The sequence below is a fragment of the Gobio gobio genome, assembly GCF_949357685.1.
Source record: "Gobio gobio genome assembly, chromosome: 5".
NCBI lineage: Eukaryota > Metazoa > Chordata > Actinopteri > Cypriniformes > Gobionidae > Gobio > Gobio gobio.
The window spans coordinates 61617440-61633446 of record NC_137101.1 but is presented as its reverse complement, the minus strand read 5'-3'; the positions used below and the strand labels follow the sequence as shown (position 1 = coordinate 61633446).

General features: G+C 38.1%; 1 protein-coding gene across 5 annotated transcripts in view; it reads left to right on the top strand.

The window, feature by feature from the left end:
* Window positions 1-13530, top strand: part of LOC307126082 (uncharacterized protein) — a 148402-nt gene extending 134872 nt beyond the window's left edge. For all 5 annotated transcript variants that reach the window (XM_079816455.1, XM_079816454.1, XM_079816458.1 and 2 more), the window contains 2 exons: window positions 72-117; window positions 11428-13530. In XM_079816455.1, coding sequence (XP_079672581.1) covers window positions 11492-13210 — 1719 coding nt within the window. In that variant the 5' untranslated portion in view covers window positions 72-117; window positions 11428-11491 and the 3' untranslated portion in view covers window positions 13211-13530. The remainder of the gene's footprint in view (window positions 1-71; window positions 118-11427) is intronic.
* The last annotated feature ends 2477 nt before the right edge of the window (window positions 13531-16007 follow it).

Below are 16007 nucleotides of genomic sequence, written 5' to 3'. Positions count from 1 at the left end.
TATTGTTTTTAATAACTTGACTAATTTTCGATAATAATCAAACCTTTCTTTTTCAATCATTATTTTTCAAGACAAACAGTCATCGGCTGCTATCATAGAAGAATCGGGATTGTCCAGGTGAGTACATTATCAGCATTATTAGACTAGAATATATTCAAATAGCAAATACGTTTGAAATATTTTTACAATAGTTTATTTAGAACTGAAGTGTGATTAATGCCATTAAAGCCAGGGGAATAAATATATACATTGGGGGGAAAAAACTTTAATTGACCTTTTATATCTTGTTTTCCAGTAAATATATTTAAGAATCGTTAATAAAAGTTACATTTACAAAAATAACAATACTGTGTAGAATATTAAGACTGTACAGGTTTTTTAAACTAATCATATATATATTGTAGTTTCCACACAGCATTTTTCAGCAGTGATAAGATACATTGCTGACTATTGAGCAGCATATTCAAATTATTTCTGAAAGATCATTTGACACTGAAGACTGTAGTAATATTAATACAGAAAAGTTATTTCATATTTTAATAATTTTTCACAATATTACTGTTTTCCGCTGTACTTTTGATCAAATAAATGTAGCCTTGGTGAATATATGGACCACAAAACCAGTCATAAGGGTAATTTTTTTTTTTAATTGAGATGTATACACGAATAAGTAATCTTTCCACTGATGTATGGTTCATTAGGATAGGACAATATTTGAAAATCTGGAATCTGAGGACCCAAAAAAAGTCTAAATATTGAGAAAATCTCCTTTAAAGTTGTCCAAATTAAGTCCTGATTACTACTACTAATACATTTCATATATGTACGGTAGGAAATGTACAAAATATCTTCATGGAACATGATCTTAATATCCTAATGATTTTTGGCATAATGAAAAATGTATAATTTTGACCCATACAATGCATTGTTGGCTATTCAACATATCAAGTCAGAAATTTTCCCATTTTAACTGTGACTTTGCAGCATAATTTTGAGGAGAATAAAGGTTACACACATAACTTAGTGGTGTCCCGTGGGATTTTTTACTTATCAAAAGTGGCCAGAAAAGGGTTGTGAAACACTGTCATAGACTGTGCGCTGCTTGCACAATCTAGCTGTGAAAAAAGACATGATCCAGTGTGGGATTATACTTTATCTAAAGTAATATCATTTAATGTTGATTCATAAATATACTGTCATTAAAATATGTTCATTTTAAAAATACAGAAACAAAATTGTTTAAAAATCCCATAACAATTGAATATAGCTTTACAGTAGTAACAATAAATATTATATTATATTATATGATTAATATCATATTTTTACATTTCATTGTAAATATGATGGTTATCTCTAAGGTTGACACCCAACTTAATATTTGATATTTACCCTCTGAATCTAAGATGGAGGTCTAGTGGGTTAAACCACTGAACTGATACACAGCCAGTCGCCACCACCACTGCAAATGTTACTCCATGTTGCTCCAGGAGGATCGTCTCTGTAATAAGTGTGCGTTCCTGTGTAAGTCGCTTTGGATAAAAGTGTCTGCCAAATGTAAACGTAACCAGGTCATGGAAAAGTCAGCCTTTTACCCCAAATACCATCTTTTACACAATCTGCCATTATTGAAAAACTGTCAATTTAATGACCAAATTCAAGACCTTTGTCTCAAAATATAGTGAATCATTTTTGTGTTAAATTTGTATTAAAGCTTAATCAGTGTTTCAACCGCGGAAAGACGACAATAAAACAGCTTGAGAACAAAATTGCATTTACCTTAGGAAAGTTATTCAATGTTCACAGTTTGTTAGTTAGCTATTAAAACACACTAGAGAGGAGCTTCTTTACTGTTAATGACATACAGCTGCAAGAAGAAGTGTGTGAAGCGCTTGCAGAATCGGTGAAATTTTGAATAATTTTAGCTAAATAAAATGCATGTTATTTTTTATTTAGTGCTGTCCTGAATAAGATCTTTGACTTAAAAAATGTTTACATATCGTCACAAAAAAAAGCTGAATTTATTAAAATAACCTGTTCAAAGGTTTATGAACTATTAATAATCAAAAATGTGTGTCGTTCCCTGATGATCCACGGCTGTGTGTGTGTGTGTGTGAGAGAGAGAGAGAGTGTGTGTGTCGTTCCCTGATGATCCACGGCTGTGTGTGTGTGGGTGTTGTGATGTTGTTCTTGAGTCCCTTGTTTGTCCTGAGCCGTTAAACTGACCAAACTTCTTCAAGAAAATCCTTCAGATCCGGCAAACTCTTCAGTTTTCCAGCATCTTCTGCATATTTGAACCCTCTCCAGCAGTGACTGTATGATTCTGAGATCTGAGGATGATTGAGGGACTCAAACACAACTACTAAAAAAGGTTGAAATATTCACTGATACTCCAGAAGGAAACACAATGCATTGAGAGCCGGGGGTGAAAACTTATTGAATTTGAAGATCAAGGTAAATTGTACTTAATTTGTCTTCTGGGAAACAAGTACGTATCTTCTGTTGCTTCTGAAGGGCTGTACTAAATAAAAAAATATATATATTTATACAAAATAAGAAAAATGTTGTACATCTTCATCCTGTGCAATAGTTTTCACCCCCATCTCTTAATGTATCGTGTTTCCTTCTGGAGCATCAGTGAATGTTTGAAGCTTTTTTTTGTTGTTGTGTTTGAGTCACTCAATAGTCCTCAGTGTGAAAAGATGGATCTTAAAATCATACAGTCCATGCTGGAAAGGGTTCAAATATACAAAAGATGTTGGAAAACTGAAGAATGTGCAGGACCTGGAGGATTTTTCTGAAGAACTTTGGGCAGTTTAACTGCTCAGGACAAACAAGAGACTCATTAACAACCATCACAAAACACACACACAGCCGTGGATCATCCATGGAACGACACACAGTATTGAGAATTAATGGTTCATTCACTTTTGAATAGGTTATTTTAATAAATTCTGCAAATGTTTTGTCTTGTGGACTATAAGTAAACATTTTTTATGTAAAAGATCTTATTCAGGGCAGCACTAAATAAAAAATAACATGCATTTTGTATGATCTCTCTTATTTAGTTAAAATTATTAACATTTTCACAGATTCTTCAAGCGGTTCACACACTTCTTCTTGCAACTGTATGTATGTTTGAATAAATTTGCCATTGATACAAGTGTTTATGAAAACTACCTTATGTGCAACTGAGTTGCATACAACGTTTTTATTTGAGTGCAATAAATAGCAGTTATTTATTTTAAACTCCAATATTATAGGAATGTAGCAAAACATGGGTTATGGCTGAGAAATGTAGTATCGGTGCATAAAATCACTTATTTGTGATTCTGCTTATCAAAAAGTATCAAACATATTTATTCTTTCTTTTAGGAAAACATTTAGTTGCAGCTGAATAACAGAACACTTGCATGAGGAACTTCTACAACTGCAAAAACAACTAGACAAACTAATATACATTTCAAACATTTTTAAAGGCAAGTTATAGCAAGTAAACAAATATGAATAAATTAGCAATAGCACAAATAAATACAACTGAACAAAGATATAAATTAAATAAACTGTTTTGTTCAAATGTAAAATAATACTGCATAGTCTTCACTTTTTATAATGAAATATAGATTAATCATCATTAAAGCAACAAATGTTCTTCAGCAGGGTTTCATGGAGGTAAATTTAAGACCAATTAAAGAATTTTAGGAATAAACTGAAGGGAACAACATGTCAATATGTTCTCTAAATGTAAATGTCTTAGCACATAATGAGTTATATTAGTGACGCTTCAAAGTTTGACAATACAATAACTTAATTTTGCGTGAAATCTTGTGAAGTGATTTTATGATTGAAACAAGAACACATCTGCCAATGGGTTCATAAAAATCTACTTAATGTTCAAAAGCAAGCAATTTTCATACCCAATGACTGATATTTGTTCTCGTTTTAAGCACAAACTCACTTAATTTTGTTCAGTTTCTCAGAAAACAAGACTTAATTTCTTCATTTTGCATCTCAAGTAAAGGAAAGACGTCATTTTTTACAGTGCATGCAATAAAATTTAGGGCCCAATTAATTTTTTGTTTTATAGTTTGTTTTTAATTTTCTGGCTTTAATGGTTGTAGCGAATTAGCTCTGAGGGGAAATATTAATAATTATTCATAACTCATTATGATTATTCATTATGATTAATTATGAATATTTTAATCAGTTAACTAGATTAACTTGATGTAGCTACATTAACATTACAATCATTCAATCAGTTCGTCCTAAGGACGTTCAGTATTGATTATTAATTGAATTCTTAGAATTTACCAAAGCGCCCAGAGCGCATAGCAAGATCGATCATTTAAGGGACAATATGTGTGCAGGCATGGAGTCAGGACCAACATACAGGTGCTGGTCATATAATTAGAATATCATCAAAAAAGTTGATTCATTTCACTAACTCCATTCAAAAAGTGAAACTTGTATACTATATACATTCATTACACACAGACTGATATATTTCAAATGTTTATTTCTTTTAATTTTGATGATTATAACTGACTAAGGAAAAATCCCATATTCAGTATCTCAGAAAATTAGAATATTACTTAAGACCAATACAAAGAAAGGATTTTTAGAAATCTTGGCCAACTGAAAAGTATGAACATGAAAAGTATGAGCATGTACAGCACTCAATACTTAGCTGGGGCTCCTTTTGCCTGAATTACTGCAGCAATGCGGCGTGGCATGAGGAGATCAGTCTGTGGCACTGCTCAGGTGTTATGAGAGCCCAGGTTGCTCTGATAGTGGCCTTCAGCTCTTCTGCATCGTTGGGTCTGGCATATCATATCTTCCTCTTCACAATTTAAGGGTTAAGGTCAGGTGAGTTTTCTGGCCAATTAAGAACAGGGATACCATGGTCCTTAAACCAGGTACTGGTTGCTTAGGCACTGTGTGAAGGTGTCAAGTCCTGTTGGAAAATGAAATCTGCATCTCCATACAGTTGGTCAGCAGCAGGAAGCATGAAGTGCTATAAAACTTCCTGGTATACAGCTGCGTTGACCTTGGACCTTAGAAAACACAGTGGACCAACACCAGCAGATGACATGGCACCCCAAACCATCACTGACTGTGGAAACTTTACACTGGACCTCAAGCAACGTGGATTGTGTGCCTCTCCTCTCTTCCTCCAGACTCTGGGACCCTGATTTCCAAAGGAAATGCAAAATTTACTTTCATCAGAGAACATAACTCAGCAGCAGTCCAGTCCTTTTTGTCTTTAGCCCAGGCGAGACGCTTCTGACGCTGTCTGTTGTTCAAGAGTGGCTTGACAACCCATGTCTTGCATACGTCTGTGCGTAGTGGTTCTTGAAGCACTTACTCCAGCTGCAGTCCACTCTTTGTGAATCTCCCCCACATTTTTGAATGGGCTTTGTTTCACAATCCTCTCCAGGGTGCGGTTATCCCTATTGCTTGTACACTTTTTATCTACCACATCTTTTCCTTCCCTTCGCCTCTATATTAATGTGCTTGGACACAGAGCTCCTTTGAACAGCCAGCCTCTTTTGCAATGACCTTTTGTGTCTTGCTCTCCTTGTACAAGGTGTCAATGGTCGTCTTTTGGACAACTGTCAAGTCCACAGAACTAGACCATTTAAAGGCCTTTGCAGGTGTTTTGAGTTAATTAGCTGATTAGAGTGTGGCACCAGGTGTCTTCAATATTGAACCTTTTCACAATATTCTAATTTTCTGAGATACTGAATTTGGGATTTTCCTTAGTTGTGTTATAATCATCATCATAATTAAAAGAAATAAACATTTGAAATATATCAGTCTGTGTGTAATGAATAAATATAATGTACAAGTTTCATTTTTTTAATGGAATTAGTGAAATAAATAAACTTTTTGATGATATTGTAGCGTCTTAGGGTTACATATATATTTAAATAAAAAATTAGCTCAATAGGGAATTGTGGGTATTAATATTTAGGGATTTATGATTAATCATAACGGGTTACAATCTAATCACAAATCTCCAAAATCACCCAAAAGGGGAATACCTAACCTCGGTATTTATACAATATATAATATATATATGGTTAACAACAATTTATTGCAATTAACTACAGATATATCTATATTAAATAATCACAGAATAACCTAGGGAGTTGATTCAAAATTCCTCTCCGTTCCGTTTAAAGAACGAGCGGTAATTCTTTATCCACTCACCAGGTCTATTCTTCCTACCCAATTTTCGGGAAGTTTATCCCTCTGGCCACAAAGGACAAACTTTCCGAGTTATGGTATTAATTAAAGCATTCAACGATGCTTATAAGAGCTCGTAGCTTAGATCTGACATTAAAGGGACTCGTGTTCTGTGAGCAAAACAATGACAATCAAAACGTGAATATCATGGTTTTAATAAAGATTAATACTACGATTACATATGACTACATAAAGAATACATGTATTTACAGAATAGTGGAAAGTAAAGAGGAGGATGAGGGGAAGGGAAAGGAAGAAGAGTATGATCGTGTCCGATCCGACACCTTCCCAGACATAACCACTAGAGCCAGCAAGAACCATATCACCTTAAACAGGGGTACAATCTTAAAACGCATCTAAATTTCGGTAGAATTGATACTTGCATGGTTTCTTGGTGTTGTGTAAAGCAAGATACGTTCGTTGGCGTTTCTCAGAGTGTTCGTGCGCTGAAGCCCTCTCTCCGTTTGGTTCTTCCGGAGCTTCGTTGGTCCGCGGGAGTTTTAAAGGTGTTTGGGAAGGGAGCGTCTTGGAAGGGAAAGTTCATCTCGTCCAAGCTAAGTTCCTCGGTCTGGTGGAGCGCGCCGCTGACTGCGTCGCGGAGCGCGTCGATCTTCAAAGGAAACAACAGCTTGGCTGGACCGCGCCGGCTCGCAGGTCGAAGCCCACGAGCCGCGCTGATGAGATGGGAGGAAAAGGAAATTTGTCTCGTCGGGGTCCTTGCAAGTCGACTGAGCACAGATATGCTAGTGTTACTGTCTCTTGAAGTCCATTAAGCTACGCCCACTTTCCCTTGAGACGACCAATCGTTGGTGTGAATTTCAGGCTGGAGAGTGTTTCTTTGTTCAGACTTTATTACTCAATGGAATGTTCTTGCTGGAAGCCAGAATGGGTAACGTTTCACTCCAAAAGGACTAAACCTACTAACGGTACATCTCATAACCTTATACTTTACACCATTGACTAAGACAAATAAAGAGGAACCTTTAGACATCAAACATGCCTTGTGTAATAAAACGTTGTTTGTACGGGAAGAAGGAGGCGGGAACCGGCGAACGTTCAACAAAACTTTAATAAATAAAACACAAAACAAAATGGCGGCGACAGCCCCTCACGGTCGACTGCCGCCTACACACAAACACAAAATGAAAATAATAAGCTGCAGCCCCTCACGGTCGACTGCAGCAACACATAACAAAACGTAAATAAAACTCAACATAAAATCCAGGCCTGGTCCTCTCTCGTCCCTTACTGTCGTCGCTCCTCCTTTATACTCCCGTCGCTCCTCCGCAAGAGCCGAGATCGCTGCGGCGCGCAGCTGGCGCTCATCCTCCCTGATGAGCGCCGCCTCGTCCCGCTCTCACGGTCCCTCGACCTCGCTGCTCGCCACACCTTGGTTTAAAGACAGAAAAAGCAGTGCATCTTCTATACAGAGCAATTTTGAGCGTTTAAAATAGCTCTTACATCACGCAAACATAAGAAATATGGGGAGCATGCATATACTTAAGAAATCATCATATATGTAATTTCTGGGATAGTTTAATTAAAGACTAAATAGAGAGGAATGCTTGTGTGTGTGTGTGTGTGTGTGTGTGTGTGTGTGTGTGTGTGTGTGTGTGTGTCATCCCCCGGCCGTTCTCCGAATGAAGGGTGGGGTAGGGGTCCTGGCTGATTAGAATCTGATTGAAGCTCAAAAGGGGCTCTTCTGGTCACACTCTAGCTGGTCATTAAACAGTCGGAGGTGCAATCTGACTCAGACTTTTTGGAGCCGTTGGAGCAGGAATTTAATTTATATGCAGAGCTGTTTGGAGGAAAGCATCTCTGATCACTTTGATCCCATGAGAGAGAGAGAGAGACACTCCAGACGCTACAATATTGTATGACCAGCACCTGTATATTGTGCACAAACTTTAATAACTAAATCACGGAACAAGACTACAACTAACATAAGACAAACATGACATATACAATTCATACATGACAAGAGGTAAAGTTAAAGTGGTTGGAGGGAAAAGGGTCAGAACAGATTGATGAAGTTATGCAGAAAGTCTAGAACCTTTGGGAAGAACCACCATTAATAAACTTCTTTGTCTGAACAAAGAGTTTACAGTTTTACTAACTACACAGCGATTTCTGTTTCGTACTTTACTTGCATTTAGCCTGAGCTGTAGAAGGCCGTCTGAGGTGAAATCGCAGGAGAAAGTTTGTGGGTTCTGTCCGATGGCTTTAACGTGGCGATCAAGTTCTTTTGCATTGGATGAAGAAGAAATGATAAGCTTGCGTGGTTGCTTCGAATCCATTGAGGATGAAAAAATTGCACATGACGTGCAGAGTCTGGGCCTTCTGGTCCATGGTCTTGTGAGCCCTTTGGCTCTGTGTTTGTGGAGGCCTGCCATGTGGGCGGCCTGCTGGCGGGTCTGCAGGAGGTCACCACCTCCTGAAGTAGACTTGACCAATGAGATTGTTGGGATTTCCAAGCGGGAAGTTCCTTTGGAGCTTTTATGGCTCTTTCTTTTAAACATGAAATCAAAAGGGTCTGTGCCTATTTACACTCACCTAAAGGATTATTAGGAACACCATACTAATACTGTGTTTGACCCCCTTTCGCCTTCAGAACTGCCTTAATTCTACGTGGCATTGATTCAACAAGGTGCTGAAAGCATTTATTAGAAATGTTGGCCCATATTGATAGGATAGCATCTTGCAGTTGATGGAGATTTGTAGGGTGCACATCCAGGGCACGAAGCTCCCGTTCCACCACATCCCAAAGATGCTCTATTGGGTTGAGATCTGGTGACTGTGGGGGCCATTTTAGTCCAGTGAACTCATTGTCATGTTCAAGAAACCAATTTGAAATGATTCGAGCTTTGTGACATGGTGCATTATCCTGCTGGAAGGAGCCATCAGAGAATGGGTACATGGTGGTCATAAAGGAATGGACATGGTCAGAAACAATGCTCAGGTAGGCCGTGGCATTTAAACCATGCTCTATTGGCACTAAGGGGCCTAAAGTGTGCCAAGAAAACATCCCCCACACCATTACACCACCACCAGCCTGCACAGTGGTAACAAGGCATGATGGATCCATGTTCTCATTCTGTTTACGCCAAATTCTGACTCTACCATCTGAATGTCTCAACAGAAATCGAGACTCATCAGACCAGGCAACATTTTTCCAGTCTTCAACTGTCCAATTTTGGTGAGCTTGTGCAAATTGTAGCCTCTTTTTTCCTATTTGTAGTGGAGATGAGTGGTACCCGGTGGGGTCTTCTGCTGTTGTAGCCCATCCGCCTCAAGGTTGTGCGTGTTGTGGCTTCACAAATGCTAACGAGTGGTTATTTCAGTCAAAGTTGCTCTTCTATCAGCTTGAATCAGTCGGCCCATTCTCCTCTGACCTCTAGCATCAACAAGGCATTTTCGCCAACAGGACTGCCGCATACTGGATGTTTTTCCCTTTTCACACCATTCTTTGTAAACCCTAGAAATGGTTGTGCGTGAAAATCCCAGTAACTGAGCAGATTGTGAAATACTCAGACCGGCCCGTCTGGCACCAACAACCATGCCACGCTCAAAATTGCTTAAATCACCTTTCTTTCCCATTCTGACATTCAGTTTGGAGTTCAGGAGATTGTCTTGACCAGGACCACACCCCTAAATGCATTGAAGCAACTGCCATGTGATTTGTTGATTAGATAATTGCATTAATGACAAATAGAACAGGTGTTCCTAATAATCCTTTAGGTGAGTGTATACTCTAATTAATGCAACAAACATGTATTGCGCCTCCTACGAGAACGTGACACACATGGAAGTGTAAGTCGTGAAGCGAGCATTAATTTGATAGGAGACACGACATATATGAGGTTACCTGAAATAGTAAGTTGTTCATAAGACATTCTTAAGTTACATACAATGCAACCGACCCTTTACAAGACGGTTATGTGTGTACATACAAGGTCCTAGGGTGTTTGTTTATTTATAGACGGTTTGTCTATAACTTGAGGCAAAAGCGTGTGTTTTACAGGCATTATGGCTCTCCCCTGTGGGCTTTCCATGTGGCCAAATTCCTTTGGGGTCGTAAAACCTCTTATCAGTTTTGTTTCCAGGGTAACCGAGGATCCTTCTCTGTTGTGTTGGGGGAAGGTCTGTTACTAAGCACAAAGCATTTAAAACATATTTGTTAAATGTAACAGGCAACTATGTGTCTGATAAGCCTCAGTCACTACATGGTTAAATTAAATTTGATTCATAACACAAATTAAGATATTTGTAATGAAATCAGAAAGATTTATGTCCTCCATTGACAGTCTAAGCAACTTTGACGAAAGTTCATAAAGAGATGGTCAAACTGATCCATACGGATCGAGCGGATTATTTCAGATGTTCTGACATGTTTTTAATTTTTGGGTGAACGATTCCTTTATGTCCCTTTCATCCAAAATTTGACAAATTCTGTATTATACAGTAAATTCCATTTTTATGAATGAATTCTGCAATTACGTTGACGTTTTCCGTATCACATAAATCATAACGGCCCTAATTTAATGCCATGATACTGAATTTAAGACTTTCTGCTCTAATTTAAGACATTTTTAAAGGGATAGTTCACCCAAAAATGAAAATTCTGTCATAATTTACTCACCCTCAAGTTGTTGCAAACCTGCATGAGTTTCTTTGTTCTGCTGAACACAAAGGAAGATATTTTGAAGAATGTTTGTAACAGAGCAGAGAGAGCAACCATTGACTACCATAGTGTGGGGGGGGGATACTATGGTAGTCAATGGTTGCTCTCTCTGCTCTGTTACAAACATTCTTCAAAATATCTTCCTTTGTGTTCAGCAGAACAAAGAAACTCATGCAGGTTTGCAACAACTTGAGGGTGAGTAAATTATGACAGAATTTTCATTTTTGGGTGAACTATCCCTTTAAGGCTGTGAGAATCAAAAAAGTATTTGCACTACTTTCGGGCTTGTATTTTCAATATAGTCTCAAATATATATATTTGTTTTTGATTGTTTATAATAGGAAAGACTCTACCTGTCAACTTAGAAAGGATTTAATTATTGATAGGTGATATAATTTTGACAATCATTTGACAGTTTAGTGTTATACTCGCTTTTTTTGTATACAGTTTTAATCAATTGATCTACAATCAATTATTTATCTTTTTCCTTTAACCAACAGAGGTGGAAAAAAGCCAGAAAAAGACAAATACACTTACCAGTCTACTGTTAACAACAATCAAAAAATGGCAAGTGAAAGCACAAGCAGCAAAAACACGATAGAAGGCTCAAGCGTTGCACATATTATAAAGAAGAGCTGGAGCACAGAAATAGAAGATGGCAATGAAACCCTCCCCATATTTAAACTCAACCTGGATGAAACATGGCAAAACAGTGACGGATTCTGCAGAAGGAGCACGTTTGGGAAAAACATCCCAAAAGAGAATAAGACCATTATGATGATCGGAGCCACAGGTGCAGGAAAAACCACTCTGATCAACAGCATGATCAACTACATTCTGGGAGTGAAATGGGAATACGAATTCCGGTTTGTGCTGATAGATGAAGGGAAGCAGAAATCCCAGGCAGAAAGTCAAACTTCAGAGATCACAGCATATCAGATCAATCACATGGATGGTTTCCAGGTCCCACATTCTCTGACCATTGTGGACACACCAGGCTTCGGCGATACCAGAGGAATTTCACATGACCAGAAGATCACAAAGCAGATTCAGGAGTTCTTCTCTGCCCGTGGAGGGATCGACCGCATTGATGCCGTGTGTTTTGTAGTACAGGCTTCACTGCCCCGTCTGACCCACACACAGAAATACGTCTTTGACTCCATTCTTTCCATATTTGGGAAGGATATTGCTGAAAACATCCTTATGATGGTCACCTTTGCAGATGGGAAAACCCCTCCTGTTCTCGAGGCCATCAGAGTCTCTGAGGTGCCCTGTGCTACCAATGAGTCTGGACAGCCGCTTCACTTCAAGTTCAACAACTCTGCTGTGTTTGCTACCAATGATACATCAGCAGAGGATGAGGATTCAGACTGTGAGAACTTTGACCAAATGTTCTGGAAGTTGGGATTTTCCAGCATGAGGAAATTCTTCACATCCCTTAACAAGATGGAAACCAAGAGCTTGTCTCTGACACAGCAGGTCCTGAAAGAGCGACAGCAGCTAGAAGTGCTTGTGGAAGGTCTCCAGCCCCAAATCAATGCTGGTCTGACAAAACTGGATGAAATCAAGAAGACAAGAGCAGCTCTGGAGCAGCACAAGGCCGAAATGGATGCAAACAAGGATTTTGAATATGAATTAGAAGTTACTGTCCCAAAACAGATCGAAAACAAAACTGGCTACTTCTTATCCAACTGCCAAATTTGTCACTTCACATGTCATGATACATGTTGTATTGCAAATGACAGTGAAAGACATGGGTGCTGGGCCATGACAGATGGAAAGTGTCGGGTCTGTCCAGGAAAGTGTGCTTGGAACGTGCACTTCAATCAGAAATACAAATGGGATTATGTCAAAGAAAAGAGAAAGGAAACCTATCAGGATTTAAAAAAGCGATTTGAGGATGCACATGGACAGGCCATGTCAAAAGAAAAGATCTTTGAAAAGCTTGAAAATGAGCTTGAGATTGTCCAGGATATTGTGACCGGACTAATTGAAAGCTCTCAAAAGTCCTTGGAGCGTCTGCAGGAAATCGCCCTCAAGCCCAATCCTCTGTCCACGCCCGACTACATTGATCTGATGATTGAGTCTGAGAAACAAGAAGCCAAGCCTGGATTTCAAGCTCGCATTCAGTCTCTAATGGGTGTCAGACAGAAAGCAGAGATCATCAGTAAGGTTCACACTGGAGAAGTGCTTCCAGAGGATTTGAAACGATACAAAAGTGAACAAAAACAAAAACAAAACAAAATGCGTTCTATGAACCAAGAGTCCTGTAGGGTAGGGTAACAAATTTTTTCAAGAAAAAGTAAGCACTGCATTTAATTAAAACGTTAACCTTTTACCTACAATAACTACAGCTCTGCATGCATTTTTATTATACTTAAAGTACTTTAGCTTAAAAATGCTCTTCATCTTCATTCTTCGTATGATGTATAATACATACCTGTGTGATTTTGCCTTGTAACATGAAAAAAAGTGAAAATGATCTAAAACTGATTTATGGTATATTGAATGAACTGAATATGTTATGTATCACAAATTAGCAGATTGTAAAAAAAAAACAAGCAAGTAAAGATAATCTAAGCATTGCCAATAAATACATTTAAAATGCATATATTTTACTTTTGGTGTCCTTTTTTGTAAGCTTGGTCCTACCAGACTCTCGTACATTTCATTTGTTCAGAGAGTCTGGCCACTCTCCATTGACAAGCGTTAACTTCCTTGAAGGTGGGAACTCTGTTGAAGTTTAAAACTATTGGATCTGCCCAGAGCCACTCTGGATCTGCCATAACCAATCGCTAACGTTTGGTCGTGACGTATGTCATCTCAAACTAGCGCACGACATCAACGTCATTGATCAGCCACTCCCTCTGTTCGCTGATTGGACCAGTTAAAATTTAACCAGAGAAAACCAGAGAATATACCACAATCCCAGACGGAGTACTGAAGGAAAATTGAGCGGAAGTACGTAGGAGGGCGGAGCCAGGCTACTTTTTTGTTAGACAGATAAGAAATGAGAAATAAGGAAATCATAAGAAAAATTGTTTTCTCTGCTTAAGCAGTCTAAGTTCAATTTACTCTCCAGATGTTTAAGATTTGGCCCACCCAGCCCCACCCCATTATCCCCCCTCCACCAAACTTTACACTTGGCACAATGCAGTCAGGCAAGTCCCGTTCTCCTGGCAACCGCCAAACCCAGACTCGTCCATGGGATTGCCAGACAGAGAAGCGTCCCAATACTTTATCCCTAGTGTATATAGTTAAATGTAGTCAATAACTAAGTGGAAATCTGTTAAAAAATTTTACAAATTGCATTGTACTTCTGTGGTCTTTGGTATTGCTGCACATCTCTGGCAAGGTCATAAGCTTTTGGTAAAAAATAAAAGAGGGGATTATGACAGAAAAAACCCTTGTGTTTATTGATCAGTTGTTATTCCTAATGTTGTCCTGTAGATGGCAGTAGCACCAAATATACAAGAAGCTAATACCTAAGGGTATATGGGTAGAATAAAAGAGTATTAGAGAAGCCAAGCACGTTAAATTGGAGTGCTGAAGAAATAAAGAGACTTACACGCCTGTTTGTACATTTATTTTCAGTTTATTTAAAGGGTTAGTTCACCCAAAAATGAAAATAATGTAATTTATTCCTCACCCTCATGCCGTAAGAATGAAGATATTTGTGTTGAAATCTGAAGGCTCAGTGAGGCCTGCATAGGCATCAAAGTAATTTACACTCTCAAGATCCGTTAATGTACTAAACACATATTTAAATCAGTCCATGTGAATACAGTGGTATAAATATTAATATTAAAAAGCCACAAGAATATTTTCATGCGGCTAAAAAACTAAATAACTGCTTATATAGGGATAACCGATTTCAAAACACTGCTTCATGAAGCTTCGGAGTGTATCGAATCAGCGAGTCGAATCATGATTTGGATCGTGTGTCAATCCGCCAAACTGCTGAAATCATGTGACTTTCAGAACCACTGAATCGACTCACTGATTCGATACACTCCAAAGCTTCATGAAGCAGTGTTTTGAAATCGGTTATCACTATATAAGTCTTAAAATATACACTTCTTTTTCTTGAGAGTGTAAATTGCTTTGCCCCCTATGCAGGCCTCACTGAGCCTTCAGATTTCAACACAAATATCTTTTGTGTTCTGAAGATGAACGGAGGTCTGACGGGTGTGGAACGGCATGAGGGGGAGGAATAAACAACATCATTTTCATTTTTGGGTGATTGGATTTATTATTAAAGTATTCAAGTATACACCAAAGCAGTGAAAATTATAAGCTCCAAAATAGGTTTTTATAGAAAACAAAGAAGCAGGAAAATATAAGGGGAAATGCCACAATAATGCATTTTTGTTCATTTACTTAAGAAGGATTAAAACAAGCAACAAGCTACATGTTTTCAAACAATACATTACTGTTAGACAGGGACAATAACACCATTTGAACATAATTAACATTTATAATGGATTTCAGATGAATAACGTTAACAGCTTCCTCAACCCACAACTGTCCTTATTGGATTATAATTTTTCAAACTCCTTCTAGACTGTTTGTCTGAATTTCATGAAAATAAAAAAACAGATCATGTTCCGACCATGCTGGCAAAAATGATCAAAAGCTTTTTGATAAACCTAACCACTCTCGAATAACGCATGAACCAATTTGACGAAGAATACACCAAATTGGACGCGAGGCAATATCTCTGCAAAGCTTTAGCATAGTTAGACCAAACTTGGTAGATGTCACCCCAAGCATGAGCTGAGGCTACGTGCAGTGTTTAGTCACAGCACCATCTACTGGTCAGAAGATATGAAAAATGGCTATTTTTGAATGGTTTGCCCAAAAATTATAACATTTTTGTGGGCGTCAGCCATTTTGAATTTTGTCCTAAAATGCTTTATTTTAAGAATGAATTAGCATATTGTTACACAACTCGTATGTGTCATCGGGGTCAAGCACTGAATGTATTCAAAAAGTTTCGAGTCAGCGCCACCTTGTGGTCAAAAGATATAAGGAGTATTTAAAAAATGCTAATTAATGCTTATTGTTGCCGTTTTTCTGA